The 24,541-nt window shown below is 45.3% G+C and overlaps 1 protein-coding gene across 1 annotated transcript in view; it reads left to right on the forward strand.

Annotated features, from left to right (window-relative positions):
- The first annotated feature begins 303 nt into the window (after nucleotides 1–303).
- LOC134351046 (deoxycytidine kinase 2-like) overlaps nucleotides 304–24,541 on the forward strand; it is a 33,529-nt gene continuing 9,291 nt past the window's right edge. The window contains exons 1-5 of the mRNA XM_063057049.1: nucleotides 304–926; nucleotides 8,209–8,324; nucleotides 15,255–15,445; nucleotides 22,835–22,982; nucleotides 23,099–23,214. Of these exons, the coding sequence (XP_062913119.1) occupies nucleotides 662–926; nucleotides 8,209–8,324; nucleotides 15,255–15,445; nucleotides 22,835–22,982; nucleotides 23,099–23,214 (836 nt within the window). The 5' untranslated portion in view covers nucleotides 304–661. The remainder of the gene's footprint in view (nucleotides 927–8,208; nucleotides 8,325–15,254; nucleotides 15,446–22,834; nucleotides 22,983–23,098; nucleotides 23,215–24,541) is intronic.

Raw genomic sequence — 24,541 nt, forward strand, 5'->3', positions numbered from 1 at the left:
TTAAACCTGATTCTGATATGAAGAGCGTTTGATGGGTCGGAATTTGTTCCCGCTGGAGTTTAGAAGAATGAGTGGCAGGGGGGTCTCTTTGAATCCTATTAGATATTGAAAAAGGCCTAGATAGAGTGGATGTGGAGAGAATGGTTCCTATAGTAAGGGAGTCTAGGACCAGAGTGCACACCCTCAGAATAGAGGGACGTTTATTTACTGTAGAACAGAGATGAGGAGGAGTTTATTTAGCGAGGGCGGTGGTTCTTATCTGAACATAAGGTGACTCTGATAGGAAAGTGGCTCTTGGCCGGAGGAACATTTAGTCCTGACGAAGGGTCTCGGCCTGAAACGTCGACTGCGCCTCTTCCTAGAGATGCTGCCTGTCCTGCTGCGTTCACCAGCAACTTTGATGTGTGTTGCTTGAATTTCCAGCATCTGCAGAATTCCTGTTGTTTGGAACATTTCCAGCTAGCAGCACGGCCGATGAAAACAGTAGGACAGTGACTGTGTCAGTGGATTCAACTACTGTCTGTCTGTCTGTCTGTATCTTGTTTTACGGCGGTTAGGGAACGGGGCTGGCGGAGTTAACCCGGAATTGATCGTCTGGCCAGGACGCACGTTGTGTGCGGAGCTGGGTCCCTGTAGTACCATGCAAGCCCTATAGCTGGCAATGGCTGCAGCCACCGTCGGCATTAGAGCAGCCGTCTTCCTCGGGGTCTCGTCTCGTCCTGTTTCCAGCAGAGCGGTGGGTGGGCGCTCGCCGCTCACACGCCCCCTTTGTCTCTGCGATCCTCCGGCGTCCGGAGCCGCCGCTTCCCGGCGCAGACTTCGTCCAGCGGCGATGACCACCGAAGCGGAGCGGTCGCGGTTCCTATCCAGCGCTGGCTCGGCCGGGGGACCGGCAGTTACCAGGATATCGGTGGAAGGAAACATCGGTAAAGTAATAACGCCGGCCAACTTGTATAACGGGCGAAGCGTGCCTGCCCGGGAATTGGAACGCTTAACATGCGTGGTTCGTGGGCATGTGAGGTGTAGGATTCACCCTGTAAGGCAACACACACACACACAATGCTGGATGAGCTGGCAAGTCAGGCAGCGTCAATGTAGGGGATTAAACAGTTGCTCAAGATTCCCAGCATCTGCAGAATTCGATTTGCTGCTCCACTGTGAAATCAGAATCTGACTTGCTTCAGTATTTACCAGTGAAAAGCACTTTGGCAATTGTAGGGACGACTGAAACGCTTGAGCATATAGACATTATGAAAGAGGATGTGCTGGAGCTTTCGTAAGGTGTTATATAAATCGCCGGGAGCGGACGTGGCTACTGTGGGGAAGCGAGGGGGAGATTGTTAAACCTCTGGCGATGATCTTTGCATTATCAATAGGGACGGGAGAAATACCGGAGGATTGAAAGGTCGCATTTGTTGTTCCCTTGTTCAAAAAAGGAGGTAGAGTAACCCAGGCAATTATAAACTAGTGAGTCTTACTTCAGTGCTGGGCAAGTTGTTGGAGAAAATCCTGAGAGGCAGGATTTATGAGCATTGGGAGAGACATAATCTGATTAGGGATAGTCAGCATGGCTTTGTCAAGGGCGGATCATGCTTTACAAGCCTGATTGAATTCTTTGAGGATGCAACAAAACACATTGATGAACACAGTGGATGTAGTGTATATGGATTTCAGTAAGACATTTGATAAGGTTCCCCATGCAAGGCTCATTCAGAAAGTAAGGAGACGTGGGATCGGAGGAGACCTTGCTTTGAGGATCCAGAATTGACATGCCCACAGAAGGCAAAGAGTGGTTTTTGGATGGTTCGTATTCTGCATGGAGGACGGTACCAGTGGTGTTGCATGGGGATCTGTTCTGGGACCCCTTCGTTTTATGATTTTTATAAATGACCTGGATGAGGAAGTAGAATGGTGGATTAATAAGTTTGCTGATGACAAAAAAGTTAGGGGTGTTGTGGTAGTCTGCAGAGTTGTCAGAGGTTACAGTGGGACATTGATGGGATGCAGAACCGGGCTGAAAAGTGGCAGATGGAGTTCAGTGTGAAGTGGTTCATTTTGGTTGGTCAAATTTTTTTAATTAATTTTTTATGTGTTTCTACACTACAGCAACAAAAAAAAACATCAATGAAATGGAGATTTATAAGGTGAGAAACAAACATGTCCGATATATAATTCATAACAATAGGGAAAAGGTACCCAAAATAAATTCATATAAAATTAGTGTCCTCCCCACCCTCCCACTATAAAACCCCAGGCCAACCATTTCTAGTAGTAGTAGTAGTAGTAGTAGTAGTCATACTTTATTGATCCCGAGGGAAATTGGTTTTTGTTACAGTTGCACCATAAATAATTAAATAGTAATATGTAAATTATGCCAGGAAATAAGTCCAGGACCAGCCTATTGGCTCAGGGTGTCTGACCCTCCAAGGGAGGAGTTGTAAAGTTTGATGGCCACAGGCAGGAATGACTTCCTATGACGCTCTGTGTTGCATCTCGGTGGAATGAGTCTCTGGCTGAATGTACTCCTGTGCCCAACCAGTCCGTTATGTAGTGGATGGGAGACATTGTCCAAGATGGCATGCAACTTGGACAGCATCCTCTTTTCAGACACCACAGTCAGAGAGTCCAGTTCCATCCCCACAACATCACTGGCCTTACGAATGAGTTTGTTGATTCTGCTGGTGTCTGCTACCCTCAGCCAGCTGCCCCAGCACACAACAGCAAACATGATAGCACTGGCCACCACAGACTCGTAGAACATCCTCAGCATCGTCCGGCAGATGTTAAAGGACCTCAGTCTCCTCAGGAAATAGAGACGACTCTGACCCTTCTTGTAGACAGCCTCAGTGTTCTTTGACCAGTCCAGTTTATTGTCAGTTCGTATCCCCAGGTATTTGTATACCTATTTCTATGTATAAAAGAAAAATTAATCAGAGCATTCAACCCCACGGAGCTGTAAATATATATATAAAAAAGAAAATATAATGCCGACTACCAAAACTATAATGTACAAATGTAATTCACAACAAAAAACCGTAAAACTTACAGAAAAAAAAGCTGAAAGCAACAGATTGTAGTACAAAAAAAGGATAAACTTAATCTAAAGAGAAGTTATGAAAGTATTCAAGAAAAGGTCCCCACACCTTATGAAACTTTTATGTCCGATTTAAGAAGTGAATAATGAATCTTTTCAAGGTCTAAGCAGGACATAATATCATTAAGTTGATAGGTCAAATTTGAAGACAGAATATAATATTAATGGTAAGACTCTTGGCAGTGTGGAGGATCAGAGAGATCTTGGGGTCTGTGTCGATAGGACACTCAAAGCTGCTGTGCAGGTTGACAGTGTTGTTAAGAAGGTGTCTGGTGTGATGGCCTTCGTCGACCATGGGATTGAGTCCAAGAGCCGTGAGGTAATGTTAAAGCTATATAAGACCTTAGTTAGACCCCACTTGGAGTACTGTGTTCAGTTCTGGTCACCTCACTACAGGAAGGATGTGGATACTATAGAGAGTGCAGAGGAAATTTACAAGGATGTTGCCTGGATTGGAGAGCATGCCTTATGAGAATAGGTTGAGTGAATTTGGCCTTTTCTCCTTGGAGCGATGGAGGATGAGGTGACCTGACAGAGGTGTATAAGATGATGAGAGGCATTGATCGTGTGGATAGCCAGAGGCTTTCTCCCAGGGCTGAAATGGCTAACACGAGGGGGCATCGTTTTCAGGTGCTTGGAAATAGGTACCAAGGGAATGTCAGAGGTAAATTTCTCATACAGAGTGGTGGGTGCGTGGAATGCACTGCCGGCGACGGTGGTGGAGGTGGATACAATAGGGTCTTTTACAAGACTCTTAGATAGATGTACCTATTGTACCCTATTGAGCTTAGAAAAATAGAGGGCTATGTGTAAGGTAATTCTAGGCAGTTTCTAGAGTAGGTTACATGAAAGTTGGCACAACATTGGGGCTGAAGGGCATGTAATGTGCTGTAGATTGCTATGTCCTGTGTTCTATGTCTCTTTGAGATATGACCACCCAGAAGGAGTTTAAATCTTCTCCTGGACGGAGGCTCAGTGAGACCCACTCTCACTGCTCCCCCTTTGTGATTTGTGCTGCTCTCTTACTCTTTGAACTGTGCTCTCTCTCCACCTTCTTGTTTTGACTTCCTTTCCAGTCCTGATGAAAGGTCTTGGCTGGTAATGTTGTCTTGTTTATTCCCCTCTATAGATGCTGCCTGTCCTGTTGTGTTCCTCCAGCACTGTGTGTGTGTCAAGATTTCCAGCATTTGCAGAACCTCTCGTATTTATAGCCTGTAAGGGATGGGTAGCCACACAGAGAAACTGCTCCAGATTCCAGCATCTGCAGTCTCTTGTGTCTCCTGTTCCTTCCTTTCTAGTCCTGATGACATCGACTGTTTATTCCCCTTCACAGATGCTGCCTGACCAGCTGGGTTCCTACAGTATTTGTGTGTGTGTGTGTGTGTGTGTGTGTGTTGTAAGGGATTTACGCCTAGCTCAGGTAGCACTCCCTCCCATTGCGAAGACACACCAGACTACAGATGCTAGAAATCAGCATCAGCGCGCAAGTAGTTATACTTTATACTTTATTATCGCCAAACAATTGATACTAGAACGTACAATCATCACAGCGATATTTGATTCTGCGCTTCCCGTTCCCTGGAGTACAAATCGATAGTAAATATTAAAAATTTAAATTATAAATCATAAATAGAAAATGGAAAGTAAGGTAGTGCAAAAAAACCGAGAGGCAGGTCCGGATATTTGGAGGGTACGGCCCAGATCCGGGTCAGGATCCGTTCAGCAGTCTTATCACAGTTGGAAAGAAGCTGTTCCCAAATCTGGCCGTACGAGTCTTCAAGCTCCTGAGCCTTTTCCCAGAGGGAAGAGGGACGAAAAGTGTGTTGGCTGGGTGGGTCGTGTCCTTGATTATCCTGGCAGCACTGCTCTGACAGTGTGCGGTGTAAAGTGAGTCCAAGGACAGAAGATTGGTTTGTGTGATGTGCTGCGCCGTGTTCACGATGAGTAACTGGAAGAACTCAGTGGGTCAGGGAGCATCTGTGGAGGGGAATGAAACAGCGCTGGCCCATTTCCCTCCCTGGACCCACTGAGTCCCACCGGCATTCCAAACGCTGCTCTGCCCTTTGCCAAATCAGACTCAATACCCCTCGTACATTTTGTGATGTTGGGATGATAGAGGGCAAGGGTGCTCAACGTGGGCAAATTATTTTTGCAGTTCTGTGGGAGAGTAAATCTAAAATTCATGACAGGCAGCTTTGAGTTTTGACATTTAGGGGCATAAAACCTGTGGGAAGCTCTCTGGGACTGGAGCATTTTTTTCTCCTGGTTGGTCGATGTTGCTGTTGGAATTGGTTTGCTGTTAGCAAACCTTCTAAAAATCATGTCAAAAGGTTTTGTCGTGCATGTTATCCGATCATTCAATACATGAGTACATTGAAGTAGTTAAAAGAAAACAACGTAGGTACGGTGTCGCAGTTACTGAGAAGGTGCAGTGCAGGTAGACATGTAAAGTGCAAGGGCAACAAAGAGACTGGGCCAGATTGTAAAGGTCAGAGTGTCAGGGCCAGAGGCGAGGGACGGGTCGGTTCAGCTGCTGCTCCACAAGGTTTACACATCTTTGCGCTGAACTAGGACTGACTTTGCGGCAGAGGACTCGCTTCTGTGGACTTCATTTGCCTGCATGATTTGTTTTTCCTTCTACATGTTGGGTGTTTGATGGCTGCCTTCTGTTAAACTGAGTTCCATTGGGTTTCTTTGTTGTGTGGCTGCCTGTAAGGAGATGAACCTCAAGGTGGTATGTGTTGTACATACTTCAATAATAAATGTACTTTGACTTTGACTTTGAGGTGGATTGAGAGATCTGGACTTCATCATTTAGCTTATGAATGGTCCATTCAAAAGTCTGATAACAGTGTTCAAACATTTATAGAGAGGGAGAGGGAGGGGAGAAGAAAGATTGACACGGATGTGAGCGGTCTTTGATTGAGTTGGCCACTTTCCGAAGGCAGCAGGAGTTGTAGATGGAGTCAATGGATGGAAGAGCTGGAATCACTGATACGCTTCCGAACTAAAATACAGATTAACGGATATTTGAGGGATGGGAAGTAGGTTAATCCTGCTGATTGGCAGACAAAGTACAAAGAGGCTGAATGGACTAATACCCCTACTATCTCTTACCTTCTTGTGTTCAGTGTTAGCTCGTGAAATATCCACGCAATGCACCAAGCAAGCTGCAATCCAATTTCTAAGCAATAACTTGCAATCATAAATGTTTCATTATCGTTTTAAGAGAGAATGAGTCAAAACAGTTTGTAAATACATTTGGTTGAAAAATGCAGGGAAACTCAAATCTCAAATATTGAGATTCTTACCGAAATTCTTCTAAAGTGCTCAATTCCAAAATCTGCTTTCTGTGGTTGTAAATCTTTGCATATTATAGTTCAGTCATATCCTCTGCAAATACAGTGGATTCCAGTTAATTGGGACACACCAGGACCAGTACATTTTGGCCCAATTAAGTGGCTGCCCAATTAGCTGAAGTTTCATGGAAATAGTTAAAAAGGTATATAAAAAAGACAAACTGAGTAACAAGATATGCACTTAAATGAGATACAGAACAAATTAGAACACCGACCAATACTACTACAGTACTACAAAATTGTGTATTAGCTCCTAATAGTTATTGATGTAAAAATTCATTCCAGTATACATTCCAGCATTCCAATTCTTTTAATTGACTGTAAATTAGCAAGGTCAGTGCAGACACCTAGTGGAGATAATGGACTGACTTTATACGATTTGTTCAACAATTGCATCCTCCAAATCTTCATTTTTATTGTAACATTCAAGATAATTCTTGAAACCTTCAAATTCTTTGTAGGTCCTAACTTGATGAAGTAGTGAAATCATTTCATTTTCATTCCTGGTCGTTTCTGTGACCAGCTGAGGAATTTAAAGTTGCTTACCCTTTCCACTTCTGATGAGGACTGGCTCATTGACTTATGTTTCCGCCTCCTGAAGTTAATAATCAGCCCTTTGTTCTGCTAACATTGAAGAAGAGATTGTTATTGTAGCACCACTCAGACAGATTTTCAGTCTGCTTCCATATGCTGATTCGTCACCACCTCTGATTTGGCCGAGCTTGAACATGGCATTGGAGCTAGGTTCAGCCACGCAGTCATGAGTGTAAAGCCAATAGGTGATCCAAGGCCACATGGAGAGCAATTAAGATTGCGTCTGCTGTAGACCTGTTGTGGCAATAGGCAAATTGCAGTGGGACAAGGTTCTTGCTGAGGCTGGAGTCGATTCTAGCCATGACCAATCTCTCAAAGCATTTCATCGCCATCGATATGAATTCTTCTGGACGATAGTCATTAAGGCAGCTCACACTGCTCTTCTTGGGCACTGGTATAATTGTTGCCGTTTTGAAGCAGGTGGTAACTTACAAGTATCACAATGAGAGATTGAAAATGTCTTTGAGTACCCCTAATGTCATTATAGGAAGGATGTGAAGGTTTCAGAGAAGATTTACCAGGATGTTGCATCAACTAGAGCACATCTTATACAAACACGAGAAAATCTGCAGATGCAGAAGGGTTTCAGCCCAAAACATCGACTCTACTTTTTTCCATAGATGCTGGCTGGCTTTCTGAGTTCCTCCAGCATTTGGTGTGTATTGATGTGTCTTCTACATAAGTTGAATGATGTAGGGCTTTTCTCTTTGGAGTAAAGGAGAATGAGAGGCGACTTGATAGAGGTGAACAAGATGATAAGAGGCATAGATAGAATGGATAGCTAGAGACTTTTTTTTCCAGAGGGGAAATGGCTAATATAAGGGGGCATATCTTTAAGGTGATTATAGGGGGGATGTCAGAGGTAAGTTCTTTACACAGAGGGGAGTGGATGCATGCTAATATTTAAAAATGTGAAGTCCTCCTTTTCCACCAGTATTGCGTATTATACAACAGATTTATACGAGCAGTTCCGTGCTCCATTAGGACTGATCACTGTGAATGACAAGAGGATATGCAACTTCAAGGATTGAACCTGCGTCTGTGGAGCTATGAGATAGCAAAACTAGCTGCTACAACACCAAAATCAAGTGTTGACGAAACCTATTAACCATATTTTGAATGTTGCTTTTAAGCTGAACCATGTTTTCCGCTTTGATTTAGCTGTCGGAAAATCCACATTCGCGAGATTGTTGCAGCAGGTGAATGACGACCAATGGGAGGTGGTTCCGGAGCCTATAGCCAAGTGGTGTAATATCTCCACGACCAGCAGCAACAAGGTGAGTGTTGTCGAGGTTGACCGAGTATCTTGAGGCATATCAGTCAGAGTCCAAGGAATATGAAAGGCCTTGTGAGGAGTACTGAACAAGTTCATGAGAGGGGCTTTGGAAATGAGCAATTTTAGTTACAAATATTGGCTGGAGAATTGGGGTTGCTCTCCTCGGGACAAAAGAGTTTGCGACTAGATAAAGGCCCAAAACATCAACTGCTTATTCACTTCCATCGGTGCTGCCTGACCTGCTGAGTTCCTCCAGCATTTTGTGTGTGTTGCTAAAGATTTCCGGCATCTGCAGAATCTCTTGTGTCTTGAAACAAGACTCACTGGAGAGATGTTCAAGATCATGTCTGAAAAGGGTCTTCCAAGGAGCATAGAATCCATTTTGAAGTTTGTGGGGACTGGGAATGAGCTGTGATTAGCACCGATGTTTTGCTAGGAGAAGGAGTTTCTCAAAAACTGTGTTGATGCTGGAATACGTGTTGACACTTGTGGACTGCTGCAGCACACCCTCGGATGTGTTGGTTGTTAACATAAATGAAGCATTTCACAGAAGTCCACATGATAAATTTGGATCTTGAATCATGAAATGCTATTGGTTAGTGAAAAAACTGCAGACTGGGACACCACTCTTTGCATTAACTTTGGTTACAATTATTGTGCTATAAACATTCTGAATGCTTTTATATATTTATTGAGATACAGCGTGGAACTGGCCCTTCTAACCCTTCGATCTGCACCGCCAAGAGCCTCCGGTTTAACCCTAGCTTAATCGCGGGACAATTTACAATGACCAGTTTACCTACCAACTTGAACTTGTTTGGACTGTGGGAGGAAACCAGAGCACCCAGAGGACACCCACGTGGACGCACTCCTTATGAGCAGTGGTGGGAATTGAACCTGGGTCACCTGTACTGTAAAGCATTGTGCTAACCACTATGCTACCATGCTCCCATGGCTTCATATGACCCCGATGTGGGGGTGGGTGAGGGAGGTGGCCAACAGTCTAACTACACTTTGGCCAAGGGTGGCCTGCAGGTTGGTGGAGGGAAGGAGCACTTTACGCCTCCTTTGGTAGAGACGTATCTCCACCCCGCCATCCAGGTAGAACTTCAGGATCAAAATTAGTTGCAATTTCAGTTTTGTTCTTCACTGTGACGTATCCTGAAGGGTCTCAGCCCAAAACGTTGGCCTCTTATTCCTTTCCATGGATGCTTGTCTCACCTGCTGAGTTCCTCCAGCATCTTGCGCGTGTTCCTCTGGATTTGCAGCATCTGCAGAACCTTGTGTTGACAGATACCAGAGTCAGTTACATCTATGGCACGTGGTTACCTGTCACTGTAGACGGATCGCTCAAATATCTGCACGGCTTCCATTACCCTCAGGAGCCTGGGCGACAATGGTGCTAGGTGTCAGTAGGTCACCTAATCAGGACGTGATTTGCACCAGTTGTTCATAGAACCATCCAGCGTCTGTTCCCATGGCTTCATGTGACCCTGATCGGGGGTGGGGGGGGGTAGCTAAGGAGGTGCTACACCTTGCCCAAGGGTGACCTGCAGTCGAGCAGAGGGAAGGAGCGCCTTGCACCTCCTTGATAGAGACGTATCTCCACCCCACCATCCGAATGAAGGGCATAGATCGGGTAAATGTGCACAGTCTTTTTCCCAAGGTTGGGTAATCAAGAACTGGAGGGCATAGGTTTAAGATAAGAGGGAAGAGATTAAATAGGAAAGGGTGAATCAGTTACCAGAGGGGGTGGTTGAGGGAGGTACATTGACAAAATTTAAAAGACACCTGGATAGGTACATATATAGGAAAGGTTCAGTGGGATATGGGCCAACCGCGGACGAATGAGATTATCTTAGTTGGGCATCTTGATCAGCATGCACTAGTTGGGCTGAAGGGCCTGTTTCTATGATCTATGACTGCATTTGCATCTGACTCTGAATGCAATTGATCTGGTTGGCTGTTTCTTTCTGTTACACTATGGCCTTGAGATTTCACAGGGATATCTCTGAGGACCTAACTTGGTCCTAACATATCAATGCAGCTATAAAGAATGCTAGACAGTGGCTATACTTCATGAGTAGTTTGAGGAGATTTGGTATGTCACCTAAAACTCTCAAAAATTTCAACAGATCTGCAATGGAGAGTATGGGGGTGGGGGTGACTACTGCACAGGATCAAAGTTAGCTCCAGAGAGTTATAAAATTAGTCAGCTCCATCATGAGCACTAGCCTCTAGCCTCCGTAGTGTCCATGACATCTTCGAGGAACGGTGCTTCAGAAAGATGGCGTCAATCATTAAGGGCCGACATCACCCAGGACATGCCCCCTTCTCATTGCTACCATCAGGAAGGAGGTACAGAAGCCTGAAGGCACACACTCAACGATTCAGGAACAGCTTCTTCCCCTCTGCCATCTGATTTCTAAATTGACTATGAACACAACCTCACTACTTTTTTATAATTTTTGTTTTTCCACTTCTATTTAATATACATATATATTTACTGTAATTCAGTTTTTTCCCTGTATTTATCATGTATTGCATTGTACTGCCGCCACAAAGTTAATAACTTTCATGATACATGTTATTGATATTAATTCTGATTCGGAAGTAGGGAACTGGGTTTGAAGGCTATAGTCGTAAATACTAGAGCACAAAATCCCAGTAGACCCCACAACGGTGAGAGACTGCTGCAGCTCCGTAGGTAGCATCCTTAGTGCAAGGGTTTAACGAGGAGTACAGTTGGATTGTGGTTAATACTCTCCAGATGCTTGGAGTAAAGTTCATACCACGTGTTCTCACCAAGGCCGATGAGGAACTTAAATTCAGTTAATAAAAGCTCAATTTTTTGCAGCTGAGAGATATAGTGGGGACAAGCTCCCACTACCTGCTAAATGCTCCCAATGGCGCACACCGCACATAGCCTCTGACAACCAGGTCCAGCTCCTGGACTTCACGTGTGGCTTAGCTACTAAGCCCGGCGGAAATGCTCCTACAGAAAGGAGGGGCAAGGGCGGGTTACTGGGACCTTAAAACCAGTCACTTCAGGCAGATGGGGCTCGCCAGCCGCTGTTGGCAGCTCCTCTAAGAGAAGGAAAGTTCTGATCTCAAACCTCCGCTGACTTGCTGCTATACCCACTCATGGGGAAGGCTTTGGGAATAAACCCTGAGGGAAGAACCTGGAGCCCTTGAGTTCAATGTGACTCTGCAGGTGCCAAACTTTATCGGTCTCTGCCGTTCCTTTGGGCTCGACAGCTGCGTGGGGAGGTGGAGCTTGCTACACGGGCAACAGCCTGCTCCCCATATTGTGCTGAGGCTTGTGTATCTGGACAGCCACAGCACAACATCTCTGATCGACCCCGACCACCAGAGGCCTCATCCCAGTCTTAAAAATGCGGGCAGTATGGTTGGCATAATGCTATTCCAGTGCAGGCGACCCAGGCTCAATTCCTGTTGCTGTCCGTAAAGAGTTTAAATGTCCTTGACGTGACCGTGTGTGTTTGCTCCAGGTGCTCTGGGTTCCCCCCACATCCCAAAGACCTGGGTTAATTGGTCACACGGCTGTACTTTGGCAGTACAGACTCAGTGGGGCTGAGGGAGCCTGCTACCGTGCTACATCTCCAAATAAAAATAGAATAAACTGAGGTTGTAAGGCTGCAAAACCATCTAGTATCTATTCCAATTTCCCAATACTTAATTCTTACTTGGGTCCTTAGTTCCCAGTGGAGCCCAGGCCATCACTGACCTCCCGTCTCCATCGTTCAAAGTCGATGGTCTGGTTGGAGTTCATCAATGTCTCTGGAATCGCTTGCATCCACTGAACACGGGATCGTCCTGTACAGCTTCACCAAAGCCCAGTTGGCCGGCCTTACCCGTTTCCACCTCTCACAACGGGGACGTAGGGTTGGACTTTGGAAGGCAATTTCCCAGTACTTGGTCTGCAATCGGCCGTGTGATTCAAGTGCTTGTTCAGATACTGCTTCAGTGTGAGAGTTTCTGCCACCACCCTCTTGTGCAGTGCCTGCCACGACTCAATCACACTCTGGGTGGAAAAGAAAAATAACTCGTAGATACAGATTTACTTCCTAATGTTAATAGTCAGTGTGATAGATGTAAAACTGAGACAGCTACATTGACACGTATGTCTTGGTCGTGTTCTGTATTGAAACAGTTTTGGAAATCTATTTTTTCTACAATTTCTAAAGCTTTAAAAATTAATTTACAACCTAATAAATTGACAGTTTTGTTTGGTATAATTCCTCAATATATTCATAGTATTTCTATATCAGACCAACATGTAATTGCATTTGTTACATTATTGGCTAGAAGGACTATTTTATCAAAATGGAAAGATGCTTCTGCCCCTACTTTGATACAATGGTTCTGTCAGGTGATGCTATGTCTTAGTTTGGAAAAAATCAGAAGTCGAACTTTTGATCCTCAATTTGACTTTGAGAAAAGCTGGGGCTCCTTTGCCTGCTACTATCATTTGATTTGAGTTAATTAAGATGGTCCCCTTCTGATTCTTGGGTAAATGGATTTGGCTGGCGGATTGATGTCTTTTTTTATGGAAGCTTGTATGGCGTATGGCTCCGGGTTTATGCTCCAAATGGGTTGTTTTTTTTCTCTTTTTTTTTGTTAGCAGGGGTTCTTTTTTCCAAAAAAAATAGCTTTAACATTTTGTTTTTTTTTTACTATTATTATTGATATATTGTTTAGCTTGGTTAATAGTTTGAGTCTTATTATATATATTGATATATTGACTTGATTATTTTAATTTTTTTGTTGTAGATTTAATATAATAATTAATAAAAAGGTTTAAAAATGGAATGAAAATGATGCAGATTTACACACACAAAATGCCAGAGGAACTCAGCAGGTCAGGCAGCATCAATGGAGAGGAAGAAACATTGGACGTTTTGGGCTGAAACCCTTCATCAGGTCTGGAAAGGAAGGGGGAGGGAGCTGGAATAAGAAGGTGGAAGGAGTAGCAGATAGAAGGTGATAGGTGGAGCCAGGCGGGGCAGAAGGTAGGTGGTTGGGGAAGTGGGGTGAAGTGAGAAACTGGGAGATGATAGTTGGAAGAGAGAGAAGGCTGAAGAAGAAGGATTTTGATAGGCGAGGAGAATCGACCATGGGAAAAGGGAAGGAGGATGGTCACCATGGGGAGGTGATGGGCAGGTTAAGAGAAGCATCTCATTAGCCAGAGCGAGAAAAGGCTAATATAAGGGGGCATAATTTTAAGGTGATAGGAGGAAAGTATAAGGGGGATGTCAGAGATGAGTTTTGTACATAGAGATTGGTGAGTGCATGAAATCCCCTACCGGGGTAGTGGTAGTGACAGACACATTTTGGGACGTCTAAGAGATTTTTAGATAGGCAGGTGGATGACAGAAAAACAAAGGGTTATGTAGAAGAGAAAGGTTAGATTAATCTAAGAGTGTACCTAGTGCCCTCCTTTCTCCCTTAATTTCTACATACTCTGTGTTCCTGAAGAGCCTCCCCAATATTCAGTGGGCTAGATCCGTCATCTTTCAAGTTTCACCAGAAGGGCTGCTTATCTACAGTTGTTGGATTTGACATTAGGTTTTAATGGCTTGACTGCAGTCTCCCATCACTGCAGGGGTTGTACATGCCCAGGACAAAAAAGCAGGCAGGCTAAATCATTGAGGACGCCCTACCCACCCAGCAGATCGTAACTGCAAGAGATTCTGGATATTCAGAGTAACACACACAAAGTGTTGCAGGAACTCAGTAGGTCAGGCAGCATCTATGGAGAGGAATAGTCTTCATGAAGGTTCATGGCCCAAAACGTTGGCTCTTTATTCCTCTCCATAGATGTTCCCTGACCTGCTGAGTCTCTCCGGTATTTTGTGTGTGTTACCCACCCAGCAAGCTGTCTTCTCCAAAATCTCCCTTCTGGAAAGTGGTATAGCGTAGTTAAAACAAAAAAAAACTTCATGGCATCTTCAAAGTGTCTTGCCCCAGGCAGTTCATCTGATCAACCATTCTAGTTAGCCACCCCAACTCTCTCTATCTATTAGCCTTGTCAATGCGCTGCACTGTAAACACCTTAATCCACTTTTTATAACACTATTTACATTGTAAACACATGCTGGGATTTATGTATTTATACACATTTTATTCCATATCCGTCCTTTAATGTCTAAATTTATTTGTTAAATGATTATGTATTCTTATAATTGTTGAATTTTCTCTTATTGCATGTTGTGCCAACACACCACAGCAAATTCCTAATACACGTAAATGTATCTGACAAATAAAGTTAATCCTTGATCCTTGGAACCACATGAATGATTGTGGATACCACACACAAAGTACTGGAGGAACTCAGCAGGTCAGGGTACCTCTATGGATAGGAATATACAGTTGACATTTTGGGCTGAGGTCCTTCATTGGACCAAAATACCAACAGTTTGTTCCTCTCCATAGATACTGCCTGACCTGCTGAGTTCCTCCAGCATTTTGTGTAAACTGCACTGGACTGATAGACCACTTGGCTTCCCCTATCAGCTTCTAGCTTGTATTCCTTCCCCCTTCTTTTCCAGTCCTGATGAAAGGTCTGGGACAAAACGTTGTCTGTTTATTCTTCTCCATAGATGCTTCTGACCGTCTGAGTTCCTCCAACGTCTTGTATATGTTCAGCGGGCCGACTCTGAACCGCCGTTCAGCTCTTTATGACACCCCGGGCAGCTACTTACGTGACTATGTTCCGCTTTTTCCTTTCTCGTTATTTTGAATGTGTGTGTATGTTTTTGCACCTTGGCTCCAGGGGAACGCTGTCTTATTCGGCTGTATCTATGCATGGTTCGAATGACAATTAAACTTGATTTGATTGGATTTTCCTCTTAATTTCCGGCATCTGCAGAAATCTTGTTTTGATGCTGGTGGTTTGTTATCTCCCCAGGAAACGGCTGGGCAGAAGAGCGTCGGCAACCTGCTTCAGATGCTGTATCAGGATCCCCAGCGATGGTCCTACACCTTCCAGTCACATTCCTGCATGAGCCGCATCAAGACCCATCTGGCACCGTTGTCGCCCAGGCTCCTGAGGGCAACGGAGCCCGTGCAGATATTTGAGCGATCCGTCTACAGTGACAGGTAACCACGCGCCATAGAAGTAACTGACTCTGGTATCTGTCAGCACAAGAGATTCTGCAGAGGAACACATGCAGTATGCTGGGGGGTCAGGCAGCATCCATGGAGAAGAATAAGTAGCCAACGTTTTGGGCCAAGGTCCTTCAGGACACATCACAGTGAAGGGTGAAACTTAAATTGTAACCAATTTTGTTCCTGACGTTCTCACTGCGTGGTGGGATATAAATACATCTCTACCAAAGGAGGTGTATGGTGCTCCTTCCCTCCACTGGCCTGCTGGTCTCCCTTGGGCAAGGTGTAGCACCTGCTTAGCCCCCCAGCGAGGGTCACGTGAAGCCATGGGAGCAGGTGGCGGATGGTCGTATGAGCAGCTGGTGCATATCACAAGTCCTGGTTATGCGACCACTGACGCCAGGCAGACAATCCCTGAAGAGTATTGATCATGGCTGGGGTCGCCCACCTTGTAGAGACACTGCCCAGAAGAAGGCAATATCAAACCACTTCTGTAGAGGAATTGGCCAAGAACAATCATGGTCACGAGACGATCATCGCCCACATCATACAATACGCCACATAACTCTGGTGAAGTTCCACGCTCATGTAAGGAAGTACGACTCTGCAGCACCAGTCGCTTAACAGTTCAGAGTTTAAGCTGAGTTTATTGCCATCTGCACTTGTGCATGTGTGCACGGGCGACATGGAAAGCTTACTTGCAGCAACATAACAGGCACATGGCAACAGATGAGCAGCGTTCGCAAGTCCGAAACGCTGACTGTTTATTCCTCTCCATAGATGCTACCTGGCCTGCTGAGTTCCTCCAGCATATTGTCCGTGCTGATTGCAAGGAAGTAGCTGTTCCTGAACCTTCAGGCTCCTGAGCATCTGCCTGATGGTTACCGCAAGAACATTCAGATTCAGACTCATGATATACATTGAAACATACAGTGAAATGTGTCGCTTGCGTTAACAGCTAACACAGCTGAGGATGTGCTGGGGGCAGCCTGCAAGTGTTGCCACACGTTTTGGCTCCAACAGTGTTCAGCACAAATGTATGATTAGGCGGTGATATCCCACTGTGGTACAAGGTTTCTGTTTTTCTTTGTTCCCTCTCACCGCCACTTCTATTGTATCGATCAGCAGCCTTAATTATTGCTCATAATCACAGAGTGACACGGTGGCATGGCCTAAATGGTAGAGATTTTTGATGATAGATGTTGCCTTCCCTGAACAGGAGTCTTAACCCAGTGGAAGGGAAACAGGAATACAAGAGACTGCAGATATCCACAATGGTCATCCTGATCTCCTGGTTGGAAGTCCCTTTTCCACACCAGTCTGTCCGTCCTTGCCCTTTTCCAGTGCTAGGGTGGGGTCAGAAGTGGAACAAGCTCCTATAATCCAGCTGGGTGGACTACAACCCAGGAGTATGAAAGATGAATTTTCCAATTTTGGGTAATCTCTCCCTCTGTGTTCCTTTCTTTCCTGATCTATCCATGTTCTCTCATACCCCCTCCCCTTCTGTCCAGCCTCTCCCGCCACCCCACCTGATTCCCAGTTTCTTGGGGTCTCTTCCTCCTCACCTTCCCCCACCACTGGTTCCAAACGTCCATCATAAACTCCTTCATTTTATTCCACCTACCATCTAACCTACTCGGCAGATTTCTGAATCTGCAGCCCTCTGTTGCCCCCGTTTATGTCCCTTCCGTTGCCCCCAGTTATCCCTCCCCAACCTTTGACTGTGGAAGGTGCAGAAGAGATTCACAAGAATTATCCCGGGAGCGAAAGGGTTAACATGAGGAGCGTTTGCTGCCTCTGGGCCTGTACTCACCGGAATTTAGACGAATGACACATTGGAGCCTATCAAATTTTGAAAGGTCTAGATAGAGTGGACTGGGAGAAGATGTTTCCTATAGTGGGGAGTCTAGGACCAGAGGGCACAACTTCAGAATACAAGGACATCCCTTTAGAACAGAGATGAGGAGGAATTTCTTTAGCCAGAGAGTTTGAATCTGAGGAAATCATTGTCACAGGTGCCTGTGGAGGCCAAGTCACTGGGTATATTTTGGTGATTGATAGATTCTCGATTAGTAAGGGTGTCAAAGGTTACAGGGAGAAAGCAGGAGAATGGGGTTGAGATGGATAATGAATCAGCCACGAGGGAATGGCGGAGCAGACTCGATGAGCCAAATGTCCTAATTCTGCACCTGTGTCTTTTGGTCCAGTCTCCTATTCAACTGGCTCCATCTGCCCATCGTCCCCCTCCTCACCTGGATCCCCCCCTTATCTCACCTCCTTACCCTGGCTATCTCCCCTCCGCACTCATAGTCCCAACGCAGGGTCTTGACCTGAAATATCATCCATCCCTTTGTCACGATAGATCATCTCCCTGACCGCTGAGTTCCTCCAACAGTTTGTTTTTATTGTTCTGATGGAGAGAAAAGAGATTTAATCAAGAAACCATTCTGTCCACAGCTCAATGTATTCTCTGGTTTGTCTTCACTTGTGTACTGAATGAGATCCAATGTCAGGTTCATTGTCAGTTCAGGTCCTCTTCTTATAGGAAGCTTTAGGGAATGTGCAGAGGGATTTACCCGAATGCTGTCTGGATTTGAGAGCATGTTTTATGAGGGTAGGAACTTGAAGCGAAGGAGGATGAGAGGTAAACACAAGGAATTCTGCAGATGCTGGAAATTCAAGCAACACACATCAAAGTTGCTGGTGAACGCAGCAGGCCAGGCAGCATCTCTAGGAAGAGGTACAGTCGACGTTTCGGGCCGAGTCCTGACGAAGGGTCTCGGCCCGAAACGTCGACTGTACCTGCTCCTAGAGATGAGGATGAGAGGTGACTTGATTGAGCTGTCGAATATGCCAGGACTCTTTCAATTTTGGGTTTTACATTCTGCGTCCTTCGCTTGGTTTTGCCGTTGCACGATTTGTTTTTTGCGCACTAGGGGGTGGTTGATGTTTTTCTTCAAAAGTGTCCATGGTTTTCTTTGTTTCGTTGCTTTCTGTGGGGAAGACAAATTTCAGGGTTGTATACTGCATGCATACTTTGATAATAAATGTACTTCCAATCTATGAGAAGATGATTAGAGGCATAGATCGTGTGTGTAGCCAGAGACTTCTTCTCCAGGGAGATAGGACTAAAATGAAGGGGCATAATTTAAAGGTGATTGGAGGAAAGTTTCGGGGGATGTCAGAGGTAAGCTTTCTACACAGAGAGTGGTGGGTGCGTGGAATGCCCTGACAGTGGTGATGGCAGAGGCAGATACATTTGGGACATTTAAGAAGCTCTAATTAGATAGGCACACAGATCATAGAGAAACAGAGGGAAGGGTTATATCAACCTTACAGTAGGTTAAGAAGTTGGCATAACATTGTGTGCCAAAGGACCTTTATTGTACTGTTCATAGACACAGGGTATGAATGCCATGAATACTGCTTTTTGTACGAGCAGCACAGCACATGATACATATTAACATAATTTATGTTAAATTAACATAAATTATACATAACTTACACAACAAAATAAAATGACATTAATGTAAGGAGAGAGAGAAAAAGATATATTGTCCACAGAGGGTGAGGGTTTTCAGGTCAGTCCAATAACCCGATGGCTGTGGGGATGAATTGTGGCTGACTTGTTTTCCTCTCTTCTAACTAACCCCACTGTTCCCTCAGCTGAAGTGAGCTCTCACAGTTAGGTGACTGAATCTGAACCCTTGTGACTCAAGATGGTGCCAAGCTGTCGTCTTTATTGGGGTTGCAGCTCAGGCAGATTTTTTTCAGACATTCTTTAGGTTCGTAGGTATGGATTTTGGGGCAGAGAGGGGAGTTATGGGTCAGGTTGGGATTTAGGGACAGGGATGTCAGGGAAATTAGAGGACAGACCAGAGTCTAAACTCTGTTTCACGTTCAAAGGCCGGTAGCAAGGACACGGTTGGGGCCAGCAGACTGGTGAAGATGTTTGGGGTCCCATCATCAACAAGACTAGAGTTTGAGATCTCGTTTTTGGGGTTTTATCATTGGTAGGGTGGAGGTGAGAGGAGGTGTAAGGCACTCCTTCCCTCTACTAGACTTCAGGTCACCTTTAGGCAATGTGTAGCACCTGCTTAGCACCCACCCCCTGCCCGATCAGGGTCACGTGAAGCCATGGGGGATGGTCGTCTGAGCAGCTGATACATACCATGCCCTGGTTATGTGTCCACTGACGCCAGGCTGAAGAGTACTGAAAATGGCTGGGGCCACCCTTCAGGTAAAGACAGTGCCCAGAAGAAGGCAATAGCAAATTACTTCTGTAGAAAAAGTTGCCAAGAACAATCGTGGTCTTGGAAAGACCATGATCACCCACGTCATACTACATGACACATAATGAACTAAAGCCATTGATGAGACTGGCATTCAAGGCCTAGAATTTAGGCCCTCATTCGTTACTATCTGCGAGTACTGGGTTTACACTGAAGATCAAAGCTTGAAGGTCGATTGGAAGTCCAGATCAAAGCCCGAAGGTTGATCGGAGTTCCAGATCAAAGCCCGAAGGTTGATCGGAGTTCCAGATCAAAGCCCGAAGGTTGATTGAAGATCAAGATTGAAGCCAAAGGTCAATAAGAAGCCCAGAAGTTGATGCCCGATAGCTGGAGTCCGCAAATCTCTGTGAGTCTGCTGGGTAATCCAGCCCAGTATCTATGAATCTATGAATCCACTGGAGGCCGGAACCCAAAGGAGACCTAACCTGGGATTAGAGGGCTGTGTATGTGCATGAGTAGAGGGAGGCAGGAAGATACGGGGCTCGTTTCACTGTGATTGTTTTGTTGCTTGGTACGTCCTGTTTCCTTGTGTTCTGTGTTGTGTCGATTCAGCCAGGCGGGGCTCGCCAGCCTCGGACGGCAGCCTGCCCAGCAGAAGGACTCTGATTTTAGACCTCTGTTAAAACTTGCAGCCATACCCACCCATGGGAAACCACGTGGAAGAAATCCAGAGCCAGGGTCCCTTGGCGGTTTGATGTTGTTTTTTATAGCTTCACTCTGGCTACCTCTGCAATGACACCAGTGCCAAGCTGTACTGGCGTTTGCCCTTCCCTTGGACTACATCAGTGACGTGGAGAGGGGGAACCCACTGCAAGGGCAACAGCCGGTTCTTCAAATCTTCCTGCCCAGGCTTGCGGCCTGGAGAGGACACAGTCCACCAGAGGCACAAACCCACGATCCCCTGAGATCAATGGCTGCCTACTGCATGTTGTGCTGAGCATCGTGGCCATGCTGTATTGGTGCCCGAATACACACACGTACCTATCTCAGGTGCGGGCACATTATTGGCTGTGTTGACTGTTATTACAAATGACACATTTCACTGTATCTTTCTTTCTTTCTTTTTTTTGGCGTGTGCACGTGCGTGCGTGCGCGTCTGCGTGTCCCTGTGATGACATCTTTTTCATGGCCTTCACAAGGCGTGGAGCGAGAGAGAGACTGTGTGTCACGCCACTCCTCACACAAACATTTTCGCAGTATTTTCCCTTTATTTTACGAGGTCGAGTTGCGATCTCAACACTCAACCCGGCACGGATGGAAAGCGTACTCGGGAGCGGACTGGACTGGTTTCGAACCCAGGAACCTCCGCTCCCGGGTCTGGTGCTGATGTCATTGTGCCACCAGCCGGCCCTCACTGTATCTTTCAATGTACATGTAATAAATAAATCTGACTCAGAACCTTTACAACTGAACAATAAAGCCATTGAACTTTGACAAAATCTTCACTGCTGCAACCCACTCTCCAGCCTGCTTTTAAATTCACCAGCCTGCTGTTATAAAGGTGGTTGCATCTTTAGCAGAATTTAATCACAAATTTGCAGAAGCTCCTTGAAAGAACCTGAAATACCTGTTGTTCCACTACAGAGAGCGCCGCACGTCGGCATGGCAACTGCTCCACCCGGGACTGCAAGAAATGGCAGAGAGTTGTGAACGCAGCCCAATCCATCACAAAATCCAGCCTCCCCTCCGTGGACTCTGTCTACACTTCCCACCGGCTCAGCAAAGCCCCTTACATCAGAGAACGTGGTTCAAGCCATTCGGCCCACAACTTTCTACCAACCTTTTAATCTAACTCCTCCCTTCTCCATAGCCTCCATTTTTCTTTTGTCCATGTGTCTATGTACTCGTCCCTAATATATCTGCTTCCACACTACCTTTGGCAACACGTTCTACACAGCTAATGCTCTCTGTGTGAAAATAAAAACTATCTCTTACATTCCCCCCTATACTTTGCTCCAGTCATCTTAGAACTATGCCCTCACATATTCGCCATTTCCACCTTGGGGAAAAGTCTCTGGCTGTCCACCCTAAATATGCCTCTTATAATCTTCTACACCTCTGTAAAATCACCTCTTATCCTCCCTCACTCCAAAGAGAAAAACCCTAACTCACTCACCCTATCCTCATAAGACATGCTCTCTAATCCAGGTAGCTTCCTGGTAAATCTCCTCTGCACCTTCTCTAAAGCTTCCACATCCTTCCTATAATAAAATTTCTAAACAGGCACCACCAGGCTCAAAGGTAGATTTTACTTACTTAATTATTCGTTATTATTTGGGCTTTTTTTGTATTTGCACAGTTCGTCTTTTTTTGCACATTGGTTGCTTGTTGGTCTTTGTGTGTCGTTTTTTTCATTGATTCCATTGTGTTTCCTTGTTCTACTGTGAATGCCTGCAAGAAAATGAATCTGAGTGTAGTATTTAGTGACGTATACATACTTTGATAATATATCTACTTTAAACTTTGAATTTACCCTGCTGTTGTTAAACTCCTGATTGCTCAGTCTACCTCACCGTGGCCCTTGTGCTGTACTTGCCTGCCTGCACTGCACACTCTCTGTAACTAACACCATATTTTGCATTCTATTTTTGTGCTACACACAAGATTCACTAACAAGCGAAAATCTGCAGATGCTGGAAATCAAAGCAACACACACACACGCAAAATGCTGGAGGAACTCAGCAGGCCAGGCAGCGTCTATGGAAAAGAGTAAACAGCCGACCAGTCCTGAAGAAGGGTCTCGGCGGAAACGTTGACTGTTCACTCTTTTCCTTTGAAGCTGCCTGGCCTGCCGAGTTCCTCCAGCATTTTGCTGCTTATAAGTCTGCTCCGCCATTCCACTAGCTGATTTACTATCCCTCTCAACCCCATTCTTCTGAAATCTCCCTGTGACCTTTGGTGCCCTTACTAGTCAAGAATGTATCAACCTCTTCTTTAAGTATACCCACTGACTTAGCATCCAAGTATTCATGATTAGATTGATCTGGATGGCATGCAAGCAAAAGTTTTTCACAGTATCTGGGTACATGTGACAATAATAAACCAGTAACCTTTGGGCAAAACTCTCAATTTTGACCCTTTTTTACAGGTATGTATTTGCTTCCAGTCTTTATGAACTGGGTTGCTTAAATGCAACGGAATGGGCTGTCTATCAGGACTGGCATACTTTTCTCCTCAATCAGTTTGGTGTTCGAATTGCTCTGGAAGGAATCATCTATCTTCGGGCATCCCCTGAGGTAAGTGGCTCCGGTTTACCTGAGGGCACTAAAGCCTTTGGATCATTGGTGGTGTGTGGGTGTGGTAAGATCCCCGTCTGAAAGGTTTGCAATTTCCGCTGCTTATGTCCCTGCAGAAATGTTTAGAAAGGCTTCAGCAAAGGGGGAGAGCTGAAGAGAAGAACGTCCAGCTGGATTACCTGGAGAAGCTCCATTCTCAGCATGAGAACTGGCTGGTGAACAAGTCCACTGAGTGAGTGAAATAGCTCAGAATTCTGCTGACCTTGGAGTGCACATTTAAGGCAAATTGTGAATTCTGGCAAATGGAGATCAAAGAGATTGAACATAAGATTATAAGAACATTAAAAAAATAGAAACAGGAGTAGGCCATGGGCCAACTGGCCCTTGAACCTGCTCAGTAAGATCATAGCTGACCTGGCCGTGGACCTACCTGCCTTTTCCTCATAATTCCCCTGCAGTGCAAAAATCTATCTAACTGAGTCATAAATATACCTAATGAGGTACTGTAGTGTCTGCTGGTTCCCTGTGCAGAGAAATCCAAAGATCCACAACTCTCTGGGAAAAGTAGTTTTTCCCCATCTCTGTCCTAAATCTACTCCCCTGAATCTTGAGACTATGCCCCCTAGTTGTCATCTCACCTACTAGCAGAAACAAATTTCCTGCTGCTATTGTATCTATCCCTTACGTAATTTCTGCAAGACCCTCTCACATCCAGCAAGTACAGTCCCAAACGACTCAATCTCTCCTCGTAGGCTAACCCCCCCCCGGATCTCCCCCCCTCCCCCACCGGGGGAACCTCCTTTGCACCACCTCCAAAGGTGATGACAATCTTAATACCTGGCTGGGTCAAGGGTTGAGTTGTTCTCTGATCTAAGCAATTTACTTGTAAACGTTCCGTCACCATACAAGGAGACGTCGTTAGTGCATTGTTGATTGTAGATTGTTCTTGGCAAGTAAATTGCCAAGATCAGAGAACAACTCAGTCCAACCATCAATCACCTGAGCTACACATTTTCCGAATTATTTCCGATCTTAATACCGGCTCTGTTGAAGGGTCTTTGACCTGAAGCATCAACTCATTTTCTTTCTCCACAGATGCTGCCCAGCCTGCTGAGTGTTTCATAACATTTTCTGTTTTTATTGTGCATTACAATGTCAGATGCTCTCTGCCTTTTTCCTTATTGTTTAATTAGTTCTAGTGAGTCTAGGACTGCAGCTTGTCACCTTTCCTTCGACTCATTGAATCTTCCAACATGGAAACAGGACCTTTGGCCCAACTGGTCTGTATTGACCAAGATGCCCATTCATGCTGGTCCCATTTGCCCACGTTTAGCCCATATCCCTCTAAGTCCGGGGTTCCAAGCCTTTTTTAAACCATTAACTGAGGGGTCTGTGGACCCCAGGTTGGGAACTCCTACTCTAAATCTCTCTTATCCACGTACTTGTCCAAATATATTTGATGTCCTTTCCAAATCCCAATTCATAACAATGGAAGCTCACTGCTCTGGCTTCAGCATAGGCTGCTCTTCTTCCCAACGGAGCAGAAATCTTGAGCCTGT

The sequence above is a fragment of the Mobula hypostoma genome, chromosome 8 (genome assembly GCF_963921235.1).
Source record: "Mobula hypostoma chromosome 8, sMobHyp1.1, whole genome shotgun sequence".
Classification (NCBI taxonomy): Eukaryota; Metazoa; Chordata; class Chondrichthyes; order Myliobatiformes; family Myliobatidae; genus Mobula; species Mobula hypostoma.